The sequence below is a fragment of the Talpa europaea genome, assembly GCF_964194135.1.
Source record: "Talpa europaea genome assembly, chromosome: 1".
Classification (NCBI taxonomy): domain Eukaryota; kingdom Metazoa; phylum Chordata; class Mammalia; order Eulipotyphla; family Talpidae; genus Talpa; species Talpa europaea.
In genome coordinates this window covers 11,620,908-11,639,369 of record NC_140073.1, presented here as the reverse complement: position 1 = coordinate 11,639,369, position 18,462 = coordinate 11,620,908, and the positions used below count along the sequence as shown (strand labels likewise).

General features: G+C 37.1%; 1 protein-coding gene across 1 annotated transcript; it reads right to left on the bottom strand.

The window, feature by feature from the left end:
* Positions 1-670: 670 nt before the first annotated feature.
* On the bottom strand, positions 671-11,335 carry LOC311171431 (uncharacterized protein; the record flags this gene model as incomplete). The annotated part of the gene is made up of 2 exons (XM_084234267.1): positions 671-1,799; positions 10,418-11,335. 2 exons carry the CDS (start codon positions 11,333-11,335, stop codon positions 837-839), a joined length of 1,881 nt encoding a protein of 626 aa, XP_084090393.1. The 3' UTR covers positions 671-836.
* Positions 11,336-18,462: the final 7,127 nt, after the last annotated feature.

Sequence of the window (18,462 nt, the reverse complement as noted above, 5' to 3'; positions counted from 1 at the left end):
GGTCAAAGCCACAGACTCCTTCTGGATCTCTTCAATTTCAGTATGTACACAGTGTGGGTCGGGTCATGCAGTTCTGATCTGTGGTCACTGTTGTCCATTTCCATGACATAACTTGCTCTCATCTCACTGGTAATTTCTCCTAACTGCCATTTGTCTTCAGAAACTTTTCTGTTTTCTTTGTCTAACGTCAGACTTGAAATATAATTTAAAAAAGTAGCTCATGTGCGAATGTTGTCTTCATGGTATTATGATTAATAAAAATACATTCATGGCTGTGGTGGGAGGACATTTGTACACCTTTCATATGTACAGAGATGAGGAAAAGTGTATTGTGATAGAAGTACTTCTTGAAGATATTCCTTACTGCTCTACCTTTTTTTCATCTGTAGTCTTTTTTGTTGTTGTTTGTTTTTAATATAAAACTTCATTCTAGCTGTAGTGCTGGAAAAGAGTGTTCAGGAATATTGCCGTTGACAGTTTGACATGCATATTTAGGGCAACACTGTGACTTTTGTGGACCCTTGCTATTGTTGTCCTTATAGGCTTCACCCCCCCACCAAAGAGTGCTATAATCCAGTTATATTTGGATTGTATTCATTTTTCTTATTTTAAAAGAAATTAAACACATTTTGGGACTACTGAAATTATTACACTACACTATATCTTTTGTGCCTTAATGGAAAGGTCAACCCTTAATGGAAAGGTCAACAATATATGGGATATGCAGAGAAATGATTCAGGTAGAATAATTGACCAATCCAGTCCTAATTAAATAAGGAGACTGAATCTGTCTAAAATATCCTTAGACTTTTTTCCCTAAACACCAACTGAAAGGCTTATTTATCTGCAGTTTTCACTAATTGGCTCCAAAGTTTCTTCATGATATTTTTCATCTCTGCGTTTCTGAGGGTGTAGATTAGAGGGTTCAACATAGGAGTTATTATGGTGTAAAACACAGTCACGGCTTTGTCAATGGGGAAGGAGATCATGGGCCTTAGATAAATGAATATGCAAGGGATAAAGTACAAGATGACCACAGTGATATGAGAGGCACAAGTAGACAGGGCTTTGCGGCGCCCCTCAGCACTGTGGTTCCTCAGGGAGCGCAGGATGATGATATAGGAAGCAATCAGCATAGAAAAAATAAGCAAACACATTGAGCCACTGTTGGCAGCAATCAGAGGCCCCAAAGTTTGAGTGTCCATGCAGGCTAGCTCCATGAGAGCCATTACATCGCACATAAAATGGTCAATGACATTGGGGCCACAGAATGGTAACTGGACCATGAACACTATCTGGAGCACTGCGTGAAGAAGCCCTAACACTCCTGCTATTACCACAAGAAGCACACACACAGGTCCGCTCATGATAGTCGTGTAGTGCAAAGGCTTACAAATGGCCACATAGCGGTCATAGGCCATGATAGTTAACAAGGTGCCCTCAAATCCACCAAAGAAATGTTCAGCAAAGAACTGGCTCATGCAGCCGTTGAAGGATATGGTGTTCTTTTCAGAGATCAAGCCAAAGATCATTTTGGGCGTTATGGAAGTGGAGTAGAAACCATCTATGATGGACAAAAAAGCCAGAAAAAAGTACATGGGAGAACCCAAAGCTGGACTGATGAAGATGGTGATGGCGATGAGCAAGTTTCCTGTCAACGTGATCAAGTAGACGATCAAAAACCCAGCAAATAATAGTTTCTGCAGTTCTGGATTCTGGGTCAGGCCCAGTAGAACGAATTCTGTTACATTATTCATTCTTTCCATGGATTCAGCTTTGAGTGCGAGTACATAGTCCATCTGGAAAGATGACAGTATTTTGAGTGATATTTTTAATTCAATATTAAAAATTTCCATTACCTTTGAGTCTTGGTGTCCGGAATTGGTGGAGCTACACCATCCACTCACTTCTGTTGTTTTTCAGATTTTTGTAAAGAAAAATGGAAGGAAGTTAAATTATAGTCATTGAATAGTGACAATATCTTGCTAATACCACACAAAGTCTAGGTGTTATGATGAATGTTGAATTATAGTTGATCTCCAGACTTTGTTTTCATTTAAGAATCTCACAATTTTATTCCATACTTTGGGACATATTTCACTAAGAATTATTTTGAATTTATATCTGTTTATTGATTGACATGAATTAATATGAATATATAATGTCAGTATTCTTTGAAAAGTCCACTGTGTATGCGACATAACAAAGTCAAGCACTAATAAATCTAAGTTAGTGGTGTCTGTGAGCTTTCAGTTCTTCTTTGGTGAATGAATGCACATGCACACATAGAGAAAGAGCTGTTGATGGATTTTTTTTCTCTATAATTTTAAAAATTTATACATATATATATATTTTACACCATTATTCCTTTTTTGTACAATGTATGTTTGTATGCTTTCTCCTTTCAGGTGTAGTCCCCATAAAATTCCCACCACCAATTCACCCATGAACTGTCACCATAGTCCCTTGACCTCTTCTCTCCCTGTTTAATTCCTCTACCTCCTCGTACCATGCAGAGTTTCTCTGATCTATATTTGCTTGCTAATTTTTAAAAAATTATTATTAGTGTAATTTTTTTTTCCTGATCCCTTATTTGGTTCCCCTAGATTCCCTTTGTAAGTTTTTTTTTTTTTTCTTATAACAGCTCATTGAGTAGCATTCACTCAACAGCCCTGGATGTTGAGTCTGGAGTCCTGTCAACATAACTCTTTTAGCTTCCTTCTTCCGCATTGTCAGTGTGGACAAGTGTTTGGTGCAAAATCCCTTGTAAAGCTCTCACTATTTCTTAAATGAAGTTTTCGTGTGTCTGGTTTCTCTTGCAGATATCAACTGCTCTGCACTATGTCTGTAATTCTACTCCCATCTTACAAATGGAATATGATGAGGCAGGGGGTTTCCTAAGTTTTGTATTGACAAGACAGGAATGTTAGGGCTACCTGAGATAATACAATTTTTCCTTCAGTGTGATTTTAATCAATTGCGGTAAAATGATCTTTTCAAAGTAATAGTAAAAATAATTGACCTATACATGAATATATTCATTCTCTTGAGTGTTCTCTACCCAGAATTTTAATAGTTAGAATATATTGTTGTTATAAACATCATGAGATATTTTATTGCTTCTTTTCCTCTTTCTCTACTTTGCCCAGTCTGTGCCAAAAAAAAATAACTACATATTTTTTCCTTAAACATTTCTGGGCACAAATCAGTATCGTGAACTTTCATTCAGTAATGGTGAGGAAAGATACCTTACTTTGCAGGAAACTTAGCCACTGAGTTGTTTATTCTCACTCCAAGTTTCCTGTAGATGGTGGTGAAGTGGTCAGTCATTCTTAATAGATATAAATTGTCAGTTATAACTTCAGTGTGGTGACATGGAAGTCATGAATGGGGGAATGATTTTCAAATTATTGCAGACAGATATGCATGCACCATGTTATGCACAATGTTTCAAAGTTCTCAACAGGTCGTGTCTTGTCTGTGTACATTACAGATAGTGTGTTTTCTATTGGCATTCTCATGACATTTGTCCAAACTCATTTTAGAGAAAAAGATCAACTTCAACTCACAGAATCTAAATGCAAAGCAATGTCAGTAACAGTAAATTGGTCAGATAAATTAGATTAGCTTAAAATTTTGGGCAAAAGATTTAGTTATTACTGACCTGGATCTGGTTGATTGTGGATTCCATGGTTTTCAGATGGAGTCCGGTCATTGCTTTCTTCTCCTCATGGCAGAGGCCACACAGCAGCAAATGCACATCTCGAACTAATGTGGGGCACTGGGATCTTATCACGCTATACAACTCTCCAATCTTGGACATTTTAGGGTTTTTTGATTTTTTTTTGTTTTATCAGTTGAAATTATTAGAAAATGAGTTAAGTTAGGGAAATTCCATGTCTCTAAGATTTATTTTTACTTACTTTTTTGACTTCCTATGAAAATGTAAACACATCTTCAAAAAAGGATTTTTGGATCCCTTTGAATGATATAGTCAATGTGAATTAAAAAGCACAGCACCAATGGAAAATTCTTCAAATCAGGAAAAGCTAGTATATGGAACTGTAAAATATAAAGCGAGTCAAATTCACTGGTTTGGACATTTTTTCTCAAACCAATCCTGCGAAATTTTTCTTTCTTGAAAACATCATGAGCAATGTGGAGAGAGATCCTTTCATTCCTAATTTAAGCCCTTCTTCTATCTTATACTGAGCTTGAGAGTAGTGTCTCCTGAACAAACCTGCAGCTTGTTGATACATAGCTCTGTTGCTGAGATTTACTTTAAGGGTCCTTTTGTGTAATTCTTTCTTCATTGACTCGGGAGAAATGTTTAAATAGACCTTCCTGACATACAAGATTTGGGAATGTATTGACCCTTTCAAGTCTTCAGAGGATAAATAATTGGCTCTGTTGTAATTTTTGTTGACGTATTAGCCAAGGTCTTTCAGTTACTCCCACTGGCACCAACAAACATCATTAAACCCCAGTTTCAGAAATGCAGTTGAGCTTTGTTTAAACGTATGTGTCTGGTTATCATTAATAAATGGAACTTAGTTTAGAATGCTTTATGATAGGGTTGACTTTGGAGATTCTGTCTCCAACAACCATGGAAATAAAGTGAAAGTAAATAAATTGTACAGCAAAACAAAAAGCTGCCCTAGTGAAAGAACAGACACCCTGATGACTGGGAGAAAGTTTAGTTTGCACATCATGGGCCCACCAAGGGGCTAACATCTAAGATCTACAAAAAGCAACACAAGGTAAAACACTACAAGACATACATCTTAGTAACATCTTTAGAGACTCATCACCCAAAGCACAGAAAGTCAGGAAAAGATAAACACCAGGGATTACATCCACTGAAAAGATTCTGTACAGCAAAGGAGACATTAACCAAAACAAAGAGACACCCCACTGATTAGGAAAAAAATTTTTGCACTCCATGCAACTGATCGGGACTGATCAAAAAGATATACAGAGAACTCACACTACTCAAGAAAAACAAAGTAAACAATCCAGTCAAGAAATGGGCAGAAGAACTTAAGAGACATTTCTCCAAAGAGGAAATGCAAATGGCCAACAGACATATGGAAAATGTTCAACATCCTTTATCATCAGGGAAATGCAAATCAAAACCACACTGAGATACCAGTAAGAATGACCCATATCAAAAGAAGTAAGAATGACCCATATCAAAAGAATACTAGCAACAACAAATGTTGGTGAAGATGTAGTAAAAAGGAACTCTCTTACATTTCTGGTGAGAGTGCAAACTGGTCTAGCCACTTTGGAAAGCTCTCTGGAGGTTCCTCAGGCTACTAAAGATGGAACAACCATATTACCCAGTAAATCTGCTTCTAGGGATCTACCCAAAGGACATAAAAGCATTGATTCAAAAGAGTACCTGTTGCTGGGAAAACTGGGTCGCTACATGCAAAAGAATGAAGCTTGACCACTACCTCACACCATACACAAAAATCAACTCAAAATGGATTAAAGAACTAGACATAAGACCTGAAACCATAAAATATATAGAAGGAAATATAGGCGAAACACTACGTGATTTGCACATCAAAGACATCTTTACAAACACATCACCCAAAGCAGTGATAGTGAAGGCAAAGATAAACAGCTGGGACTACATCAAATTAAAGAGCTTCTGCACAGCAAAAGAGACAGTAACAAAAACAAAGAGAAACCCCACCAAATGGGAGAATATTTTTGCACCCAACACTAATGATAAAGGACTGATCACAAAAATCTGCAAAGAGCTGATGAGACTCAACAACAACAAAGAAAATAATCCAGTCAAAAAATGGGCAGAAGAGCTAAAAAGAAACTTCTCTGAAGAGGAAATGCAAATGGCCAACAGGCATATGAAAAAATGTTCAACATCACTTGCCATCAGGGAAATGCAAATCAAAACTACCATGAGATACCATCTTACACCAGTGAGAATGGCACATATTAAAAAAACTAGCAACAACAAATGCTGGCGAGGGTGTGGAGAAAAAGGAACTCTTCTGCACTGTTGGTGGGAGTGCAAACTGGTCCAACCACTGTGGAAAGCTGTGTGGAGATTTCTGGACCTACTAAACATAGAGCTTCCATATGATCCAGCAATTCCACTCCTAGGTATTTACCCAAAGGACACAGAAACATCAATTCCAAAGAATACCTGCACCCCTATGTTTATAGCAGCACTGTTTACAATAGCTAAGCTTTGGAAACAACCCAAATGCCCAAAAATAGATGACTGGATCAAGAAGATGTGGTCCATATATACCATGGAATATTACTCAGCATTCAAAAAAGATAAACACATGCAATCTGCAGCAACATGGATGGCGCTGGAAGGGATCATGCTCAGCGAAATAAGCCAAAAAGAAAAAGAAAAATACCGGATGGTCTCACTCATAGCAGGAATCTAGAGAACTTAAATAAGGGACCAGGAAAATGAATAACTATAAGAAAGTGAAAATCAAAATCAACAAAAAACTATGAACCAGAGACACTTTTAGGGGAGCGGGGGCGGGAGGGGAGAGATTGAGGTCAGAATGGGGGGGCTGCAATTGTATGGGGAATATAACAATAAAATTTATTATTAAAAAAAAAAGAAAACAAAAAAACAAAAGAGTACCTGTACCCCTATGTTTATTGCAGCACTATTTACAATAGTAAAAACGGGAAACAACCCAAATGCCCAAAAATAGATGACTGGATCAAGAAGATATGTTATATATACACAATGGAATATTATTCAGCAATCTAAAAAGATAAACTCATGCCATTCACAGCAACGTGGTTGGAGCTAGAAGAAATTATGCTCAGTGAAATAAGTCAGTAGGAAAAAGAATAATATCAGATGGTTTCACTTATAGCAGGAATATAGGGGAACCAAATAAGATATCAGTATAAAAAATAGCATTGAATCTGTAGATTTTTTTTGGTAGGATGGCCATTTTGATAATGTTTATTCTTCTGATCCATGAGCAGGGGATGTCTTTCCATTTCTTTGTGTCTACTTCTATTTCTTTTAACAGTGTTTCATAGTTTTTTTTATATAGGTCCTTTACTTCTTTTGTTAGGTTTATTCCCAAGTATTTGATTTTTTTGTTTCAATAATAAAAGGAGTGGTTTTCTTGATTTCTTCTTCTTCAGGTATAGTGTTTGTGTATAGGAAGGCTACTGATTTTTGTGAGTTGATTTTGTATCCTGCCACTTTATGAAACTGATTGATTAGTTTAATTAGTTTTTCTGTGGAGTTTTTGGGCTTCTCTATTTATATTATCGTATCTTCCTCAAATAGTGACTTCTTCCTTGCCTATTTGGATTCCTTGTATGTCTTTCTCTTGTCTTATTGCTCTGGCTAGGATACATTGGATATCTTTACCAAATAAACTGCTCCACAAAATTTTTCGACTTAAGATATCACATGTAAGATTTCTCTGTGGATGTAACTGTAAGAATTTTTACATCCTCAGTTTATGCAGAGAGTAGTAATTTATTCTGGAAGAGCCAATTACAATGTAATTATGTCCCTGAAATTGTGCAAATCAGCACTTTTAATTTTGGGTTGAGTCTTGCTTTAATTACTCTCATTCTTCAAAACTCATTCATTCTTGTTAATCTGTCTTTTGTAATAATAAATCTACCTTGATTACAATATTGGGGATTAAAACTGTACATTTTGAACATAATGCAATAGAAGTTTTCATTGGAAGAAATATTACCATTTATTCATGTATTGACGTTTTATGACAGAGGGTCTGTTACAAAGTTTAGAAAGCAGGGAGCAGGTTATACTTAGCTCACATTATGACAGCAAGACCATTATGGATTTGGTTAGTCATTGTTCTTCAAGTGTAAATAGATTTTGTTTTAGTCTCTCTCTTCTCATGAATTATTAGCCAATATTACTGTTTGGGTAAGAGCGTCTCAGGGCATTTTTTTCACATCTGAGTTCCTAAGGGTGCAGGTGAAAGGGTTTACCATGGGTTGCGGCCATTGCTTTATCATTGGAGAAAGTGATCATACCAGTTACCTGATATTCACAGGTGGAGACAGTCTCCCAGTGCCCTTCTGTGCTATGGATTTTCATGGAGCAAAGAATGAGGCCATTGGAAATGGTAGGTATAGGAAAAATGAGCATACTCACCAGCCCACTGTTGGTGGCAACAAAAAGTAAAAAGATGGTAGTGTTAGTACAGGGGTGATTTAGCAGAGGGAAAGATCACAGATAAATTCATCAATGACATTGTGATATTAGGACAACCAGACTATAAAATGAATGACTAAAAGATTGAACCTTCCCCAGGTTCAGCCCCAAGCCCTGGTCACTAGGAGGCCACACTTAGTCTGTTCATTGTGATTATTTCATACAGGGGTTTAACATGTTTTATTAATGTTCACATCTTATGGGTAAGGTCACCATTATGTTCAAATCACAAAATGTTGTAGACAAAGAAGTTCTATAGTTTGAGGCTCAGAATAAAGACAGAAGGAAATTTTGTTCATAAATTACTGCCTGCAAACAACATAAAAAGAATGCTTAGGACAGAATTTTATCCACACAATGTGTTTGGTGAAAATTAGCTATCACATCAGCATCATCTGGTCATTTTCATCATGAGCAACATTATCATCATCATTGTTTTAGTTTTGTTATCCTATTGCACTCCACATTTCTTGAGAACTAAAGCAGATCTTTAAAAGATGAATTTTATTTTATCAACATAAAAAACCTTTACACACAGTGAAATCTGATCTGGTTTAAAGTCCTGAGACTATGAGAAATGTCTGTACCACATGCTATTTGAATCCTGGGTGAGAAATCTCTTTCTAAGAACACGTTTCTGAGCTTATTCCAGGGAATCACAAGCTCCACACAGATTGGTCTTCCAGTCTCTGGCCTGGGTACTCCCTTCTCCTCCTTCCACAGGACCAGATGGGACAGGAGCCATCCTAGTGAGAGCTTTTCTGCTCAGGCAACTAACAGTTGCTCCAGCCAGTTCCTGCACTGGTAGCTGCAGAGATACTCAAGGGCATTTCTCCTAGAATAGGGAGTTGTGATGGGTGAGCAATTAGTGTCCAGAGGCCTGGTCACTGGTCCCATTAAGTAGACTTGCTGAGATAATAGCTCACCCCTCTGCTGTCCCTACTTATAACGGGGTGTTGCTTATGACAGATTTTGGGGTAGTGTGAAGGTAGGACATGCATATTTGTCTCCCGTGATCATGATTAGGTAATTGGCAGTGACCACAGTGGCAGTGATCTTGGGCTCCTTGTCAGCATCTGTGGTCACAACACACCTTATGCACCTCCAGTGACATCTCTGAAGGTGGTACAGTGTCTGCGAAATAGTCATTATATTTCAGGTGACTCACTGTTCAGTTTAAGTCTTAATTCTTACATAAGAACTTAATTCTTACCATTTAAAAGTACATCGTGTTATTTCCTTTTTATAGAATAAAATAATGTTAGAGTGGTGAAGTAATTTGCTTCCATTTATGAGGCTAATTAATGCTGGAGGCAAGATGAGAAATCAACCTTTGGAGATATTTCTAATAAGAACCATTGTGTGCAAATGCTGCTTTCTTGGGAGTGTGGAAAGTACAATGTGTTTTATTGCTGTGGTGGGAGAACATTTGTAAATCTCAAAGTTATGAAAAAGTATATCTAGATCTGTTTATCTCTATATATCTATATATATGTATTACCTTGTTCATATCTGTACCTCAACAGTAAGTGTAGTTTAGAAATATGGAACTTTTTAAGCGTTTGTGTATCATACTAGCTATTCTTCTCTGTATTGTTCTAATTTTTAGTACTTATATTTGTTGTCAAGGAGAGCACCACAGATGTTAGAAAAACTTGATAATGTCTCATGAAGGCATTTTTTCCCTACTGCTTTATCCCTTTTTTTGTATATAGTTATTTTTCTACTTTTACAATAAGATTTCCTTCCAGCTGAAATGCTGGTGATAAAGAATATTCAAGAATATTGCTGTTGATTTGTTTCATATCCACTGCCATGACAACATTGTGACTTTTATAGTGTACTATGCTGTTCTTGTTCTCATAGCTACTTTCCTCCAAAAAAATTAAAAATTATATTTTATAATGGCCTTGATATAATGGTAACTATAATCAAGTTATATTTAGATTAGATTCACTTTTTCTTCAGTGAAAATATAACACTTTAAGGGTCCTAAAATTATTGTGGTTCCTGACACTTTGGCTACAGTGCCTTAAAGGGTATGGGAGTCCTGCCCACATGTGTGGGACCCTAAAGAAAATTAATCCAGATATGATAATTCATGTTCCAAGTTTAATCAGTTAGAAGAGGGAATATGTCTCTATAAAGTAGCACTAGATTTCCCTCTAAATACTCCAGTCTCCAGATTTATTGATCAGCAGTTTTCTTCATTTGTCTCCAGAGTTTCTTCATAGCATTTTTTACTTCTGCATTTCTGAGGGTGTAGATTAAGGGGTTCAGCATAGGTGTTGCTAAGGTGCAAAACACAGTCACAGCTTTGTCAATGGGGAAGGAAGTGAGAGGTCTTAGGTACAGGTATGAGCAAGGGACAAAGAACATGATGACCACAGTGACATGAGAGGCACAAGTGGACAGGGCTTTGCGACGCCCCTCAGCACTGTGGTTCCTCAGGGAGCGCAGAATGAGGAAATAGGAAGCAACTAGCATACAAAAAGTGAGCAAACACATTGAGCCACTGTTGGCAGTGATGAGGGGTCCCAAAGTGTGTGTGTCTGTGCAGGCTAGCTCCAGGAGTGGCATTAAGTCACAAAGAAAGTGGTCAATGACATTGGGGCCACAGAATGGTAGTGGCATCATGAGCAAAATCTGGATCCCTCCATGAAGAAATCCTAAAACCACAGTCATTGCCATCAGGAAAACACACACAGGTCGGCTCATGATGGTCATGTAGTGCAGGGGCTTACAGATGGCCACATAGCGGTCATAGGCCATGACCATTAACAAGACGATCTCAGTTCCACCAATGAAATGTTCTGCAAAGACTTGGGTCAGGCAGGCATTGAAGGATATGGTGTTCTTCTTAGAGATCAAGTCAAAGATCATTTTGGGTGCCATGCAAGAAGAGTAGAAACCATCTAAAATGGACAAGTAAGACAGAAAAAAGTACATAGGACTTTTCAGGGCTGGGGTGCTGAAGATGGTGACCAAGATGAGCAGGTTACCTGCCAATGTGATCAAGTAGGTGACTAAAATCACAGCAAGTAGAATTTTCTGGAGAACTGGATTCTGGGTCAAGCCGAGTAGGATGAATTCTGTTACATTGTTCATCCTTTCCATGATTCTCTTTCAACTGTGCATGCATGGTCCTTCTGGAAAGATCAATGAGTTATTTTGAGTGATGACATTTTAAATTCAATACTAAAATATTCCATTACCCGTCTTGGGTTGATGGAGCTGCACCTTCCATTTTTCACATTTTGCAGATCATTGTAAAGATGTGTGGAAACAGGTTAAATTTATCCTTACTTTAGCTATACAAGTGAGATTACCTTTTGCTTAATTATTTTAAACTGCATTTTAAAACAGTTTTGGATTTATAGAAATGTTAAATCTAGTAGAGAGCTCCCACCCATGGTCACTTAACTTCTTATGGCTTAATTATCAAAAGAGATTACCATTGCTATGATACAATTAAGAAAAGTACTGAATTTGTTAGAAATTCAGTTTTCCTACTAATGTTCTTTTTCTGTTCAAGATCCCATCTGGGATAAACATGAGATTACTTTTAAGCATGACAATAAAAGCAAGGTGCTATGAATGTTGTCTTAAGTTGATAAACTTTCTTTCTAGCTCTTAAAATCTCACAATTGGCTTTCTTTCATTTTGTTGGGCAATTATCAGCAACAGTTACTTTGAAGTTTATATTTATCAGCAAGAAGATTAAAGATACATGAACACATTTTTTTTAAAGGTCATATCTGTGTATCAGATTTGAAAATGTGAAATTTTTATCTATACTGACTGTGCTTTGTGAGCAGTTAATCTGTCAATCAGTGCATATGCACACTCTCATATAGACCAACTCCAGGTGAATACTTTTTTCTTCCAAAATGACAGGGAACTTTTTATAACAGCCACTGAGTAGCCATGGATGTTGTGTCACTTAATATGGCTCTCAGCTCACTTGTTCCAAATCTTTCATTGTGGAATGAAAGTGGTACAAAATGGCCTGAAAAGTTCTCTGTCTTTCTTAAATGAATGTTCTGTATAATTGACCTTTCATGACATGTAGAATAATTCTCTGGACTAGAAATATAACCCTACTCACATTTAAAAAATGAAATTAACCGAGTCATTAAGTTTCCTGAGTTTCTTACTGACAGGAAAGAAATGTTAGGTTCACCTAAAACATTAATACAGTTTTTCCTTTTGACATTAATCAATTAAGATGAATTTCTAGCTTTCATTGCTAGCTGGTGGAAATATTGAATGTAAACAAGAATATATATATATCTATATATTTTCATAGAAGGATCTGTGTGTGGATTTTCAAGAGTTAGTACGTGTTGTTGCAAAACATGTAATAGACGCTTTTTTACTCCTCATTTTTTCCTCCTTTCCCCAGTTCCTGCCACAAGAAGTATGTATTTTTCCTCACACATTTCTGGACCTAGAAGTCACTATTGAGTTCTCTCTGCTTCACTGAGTGACAGAGTGAGATTTTATTTTCAGGGAAGCTCAGTTTCAGAGTTGTTTCCTCTCTATTCATAGTTTTTATGAATGGTGATATGTTGTTACTCATTCATAACAAATACCCACACTAACTTCAACGTGGAAGTCATAAAAGGGGAAAACATTTCAAATCATTACAAACAGAAATGTATCCAGTTAGTCGACATAGCAAGACAAAAAATATTTACCACAACATTGAAAAACTGACTCTAGTAGCTACCAACAGTGTCTAATCTGACAGTGTTTCTATTAGTATTTTCAAGTCATTTGTCCAAATTCATTTTTGTATTAAAAGATTGATCTTTAGTTCACAGAATTTAATTACAAAAGAAGCTGCAGTTGAATGTAAATTGTCCAAAGAAAGTTGATCAGCTGAAAATTTGGGGAGAAAGGTTTTGTTATCACTGACCTGAATCTAGTAGACTGTGGATCCCTCAGTTTTTCAGTGGATCCTGGTCATTGCTTTCTTCCTCCCAGGGCAGAGGCCACACAGCTGCAAATGCCCTGCCTGAACTAACAAGTGGGACATTGGAATTCTTATCTCTCTGTAGAACTCCCCCAATATTGAACATTTCAGTTTATTTTAGTTCCCATTATATGACTGGATTTATTAAAAAAGTGAGCTATATTAGGAAAATTCCATAGTGCTAGGAATTCATTTCACCTTTGTGGCTTCCTATGAAGGTATACTTTGGATTAAATTAAAAATAATAGGAACAAGAAAAAAATGCTTCAAAAGCTAGCCTATGGAACGAAGAATGTATCGGAGAATCAAATCTATTTCAATGGATATTGTTTTCCCAAATCAATTCTGCCAAATTTTTGTTTCCCAAAAGACCTTGAGCAATGTGGAGAAATTCCGTTTGATTCTCGACTTACGCTGTCTGTCTAACCCACACTGAGCTGGGAGCGGTGTCTCTCAAACACGTCTTCAGCCTGTGGAACCATGCCTCTGCTGCTGTCGTTCTCATAAACGTCCATCTGTGTAATTCTTTCTTTATTGACCCTGGAGAAATGTTTAAATAGATTTTCTTGGCATATGGGATTTGGTAATGCATTGATCCCTCATTACTCCGGGGATTAGATTAGTAACTTCCCTTCTGTAATCTTGGTGGGAGCATCAGCCAGCATCTTGCATTTTTTCTCACTTGGCTCCAGGAGCACCGTCAGAGGCCAGTTTTAGAAATGCATTGAACCTTGGTCAAACATATGTCTCTGGTTATAGTTAGGATGAGACAGGGGTAAGGTGAATGGAAAGCTTTATTATAGAGGCCTTACTCACTTTGGCATTGGTGGATCTGGGTAAGATAAGGGTGGTTTCAGGTGTAGTTTAGAGTTTAGAGATAAGTTTCCTAATGAAAGTATGACTTTTATAAATGGCAAGATTGCTCTTACATGGAAATCCCAGGTTTCAAATTTATGTGTCAGGTATCCTTAGAGATTTTGACATTTTTATTAGTGATTGGCTTAGAGGCAGGATTCCCAGCTACCAAAGTTTGAGCAATATAAATCATTAATATATTGACTACTTTTGAGTGAATTATCTAGATGACAGACTCTCATGAACAGTTGCAGAGGAATGTGCCTTTACACTCTGTCCCGCAGAGAGAGTATCACAGGCATTAGAGGTAAGTATTGTGCATTCATGCAGTAGCCATTCAAAAGTTCAGTCAAGTACTTATGTATTCAGATTTCCAGAGGGAGAGAAAAATGAAACTCTTTAGAAAGGAGGTTCCACTAGACTTCTCCCTCAGCTTCTGAGATGATGACAAACAGTTGCCCTGCTGAAAATCATCTCTCTGTGTTATTAACTGTTTTTTTTTAAATAAATTTTATTTTTATATTCCCCATACAATTGCAATCCCCTTATTTTGACCCCAATCCCTCCCCTCCCTGCCCCCCACTCCCATAGAGTGTCTCTGGTTCATAGTTTTTTTGTTGATTTTGATTTTCACTTTCTTATAGTTATTCATTTTCCTGGTCCCTTATTTAAGTTTTCTAGATTCCTGCTATGAGTGAGACCATCTGGTATTTTTCTTTTTCTTTCTGGCTTATTTCGCTGAGCATGATCCCTTCCAGTGCCATCCATGTTGCTGCAAATTGCATGTGTTTATCTTTTTTGATTGCTGAGTAATATTCCATGGTATATATGTACCGCATCTTCTTGATCCAGTCATCTATTTTTGGGCATTTGGGTTGTTTCCAAAGCTTAGCTATTGTAAACAGTGCTGCTCTAAACATAGAGGTGCAGGTGCTCTTTGGAATTGATGTTTCTGTGTCCTTTGGGTAAATACCTAGGAGTGCAATTGCTGGATCATATGGAAGCTCTATGTTTAGTAGGTCCAGAAATCTCCACACAGCTCTCCATAGTGGTTGCACACAACACTAATGATAAAGGACTGATCACAAAAATCTGCAAAGAGCTGATGAGACTCAACAAAAACAAAGAAAATAATCCTGTCAAAAAATGGGCAGAAGAGCTAAAAAGAAACTTCTCTGAAGAGGAAATGCAAATGGCCAACAGGCATATGAAAAAATGTTTAACATCACTTGCAATCAGGGAAATGCAAATCAAAACTACCATGAGATACCATCTCACACCAGTGAGAATGGCACATATTAAAAAAAACTAGCAACAACAAATGTTGGCGAGGATGTGGAGAAAAAGGAACTCTCCTGCACTGTTATTAACTGTTTTTAATCCAAATGACACTTTCATTACCAGAGGGGAAACAATGCCTTCACTCTATGTGCAGCAGTTAATTTTGCACCCCTTGGTTGCCAACTTCACTTAAAATCTGTCCTCTCATGATGTATCTGTTGTAGTGTGGGAGAATGTACATAATGTTGCTTTTACCCTTTAACTATTTTTAAGTTAACCGTTCAGTGATATGATGCACATTTACAAAGTCCTGTGCTCACTAATAAAAATGAGTGTATTTGTTATTGAGTTGTATAAGCTCTTTATGTATTTTTGATACCCCCTTGTAAAATACATGGTTTGCAATATTTCATTCTTTAGGTTACCCTTTCTCTCTGTTCTGGCTAACAGAAGCTTTTTAGTTGGATGTGTTCACATTTTCTGTTTTTGTTTTTGCTGCTTCTATTTTTGTGTCACATTTAAGCAATTTTTGCCCAAGACAGTGCCAAGTGGCTTTTCTGCTATTTTATTTCTTGTTTTATAGTTTCAGGTCTAACATTTAAGCCTTTAATCCATTTACATCTTTTTTTTTTTAAGATTTATTTATTTATGCATACAGGAGCTGGGGCACAGGCCAGAGATGTGGGGGGGTGAGAGGATCCACCAGAGACAGAGTGGGGAACAGAACAGACAGATATGCTGAAATACACTGCTGAGGGGAGCAGTGGGTGAGACAGGAGAGATCTGCCCTGCCATTTGGGTTTCTCCCTGGCTGGCAGGGGATCGAACTCGTGCTGCAGAGGCTGCGGATTGCTTCATAGTGCGGTGCTTAACCCTTTGCTTCACCAGGGAGGCCCTACAGTGATTTTTTGTATATGTTATAAGATAAGGATCTCTTTTCATTCTTTTGTAGGTAACTGTCCGGTTTACCAGTGCCATTTTGGGAAGAAACTCTCCTTTCCCCATTGTATATCACTGGTATCCCATCCCTTCTCCCTACTCCAAAACCTTAATGACTATCAGAGTACAAAGCTGGGGGGAGAAAGATGTGCAGGTCAGTCAGGCGATGCAAGCAATGAACTTGTGAGACATACATGTGAGCCCTGGTTGCTCTTTTAGTTGTAGCAAATGAAGATATTTTATAGGCAGAGAGCTATTCTGCCAAGTATAGGCTTCATGTATTTTGTTGTTGTTGTTAAATTTAACTTTAAGCATGCTTTATAAAATTTTATTGCTTTATAGCCCACCTACACCTTGACAGGTGGACATGTGTCACTCACCCTTCACTGAAGCTCCAGCACCACCAATTCCCTTTACCCACTTTTCCCTGTGACACCCCCAACCACCATACTTTTCAGAGTCTAGGAGGTATTTTGTTGACTTTTGCCACTTTATTTTCTTTGGTTATTCATATAAAAGGTATGAAAAACCATGTGGTAATTGTCCTTCACTTTCTGACTTATCTCACTCAGCATAATTTCCTCAAGTTACGTTCATATTGTTAAATCAACTTCAAAGTTGAGAAGAAAAGCATGTATTTAACTTAGCAGTGTGTAGATCACACAACAGTAAATCTATGTTGATTATAGCAGTTGGGATTAAATGATACATTTTGATGAAAATAATGTTATACCTTTTAAATATTTCAATTATGTGGCATATTTAGTTGGTTATGGGGTCTATTACTGAAACTTGGCAGAGAATTACTCTTCTGTATATATAGACTCAGAGATTTATCCATATATTGTAAGTTTTTATGTTGATTAGCAATGCCCCTTTGATTATGATTTGTAAATGCAGAGAGGCAAAAATAAGGCACTTCTTGTGAGTCCCTCCCTGTATTCAGAATGACTACATAATGGCATCAGTGTTGTTCTAACCTGTGAATGGGGTGACAGACAGCCCCAGAACTGCTTTAGCATCTGATCCTGCAAGGGAAATGTCAGAAGTTGAGATTGTTGTCTTCATATTAAGGGGACATCACATGGGTTTGGTAAAACACAAAGTTTTTAGTCAGACAGACTTGGATTTGAATTTTCATGGAGCCAAATGTGGCCTGATCTTGAGCAATACAATGAATAAAATCAACCCTTGGTTTCCCAAATAATGAAACAGATACCAATATTATTTTACTTATGGACAGTAGTGAGAATTAAATAACAAAATGCATATGTAGCAGTTTTCACATAATAAGCATAACAATAAAAATGCTGCAAAATTATTTAGATTAGTAATGTTTTATTGATGCTCCCATATGACCCATTATAGAGGTGGGGTCTCCATTATGTGAGAATAATGAAATGTTTTAGACATAGATGCATTCATAGGCTGAGTCTTATATCAAAGACAAAGAAATTAAGAAATGTGATGCTTCCAAAACATAAAATGAATGCTAGGTCAGGATTTTATTCACAGAAAGTGTTCAATAAAAATTAGCTGTCATTATCATCATCACCATCATCATCCTTATTTGTCTATTATCCTCTCTCATTGTCTGATTGGAAACTACCACTCGATCTTTACAAGATGAATTAGATTTTTAAAACACAATGTTGTTATAGATATTTACAAGTCATTCATAGGCGATTAGGGCAAAATACCTATATTTGAAAAAAAGCCTTTCTACAGTGAGGTAAAGTCCCAAGAACATGAGAAAAACCATCTCATAATATTTGTAACCATGGGTGAGAAATCTCTTTCTGAAAACCGTTTCTGAACTCTTCCCCAGTTTTCAGGGAACAAGTTCTAGGAGACTTACAATAGAATTCCTTTATTCCTGCGGATTGTTGTGCACATTTCCAAAACAGAGTAGGAAATGTAAATGGTTACACATTTTGTGGTGCAAAGTCACTACTTACATGAATATGCATTAAGCATGTATATCCTGTCTGTATTTACTAACATCAAAAATTACAAGTATTAAGAGTATCCCAACAATTCTGTGTATTTGACTTTGTAATGATTCAATTTGTTTCCTCCCCTGGTGTGTTTTGGCAGTGGCTACTGCCCTTTTAGACTAGAAGCTCCATGCTTCCAGGGCCGTTGTCTGTCATGTGCACTATGTTGTTCCTGGGATTTAGCAACTTGTTGT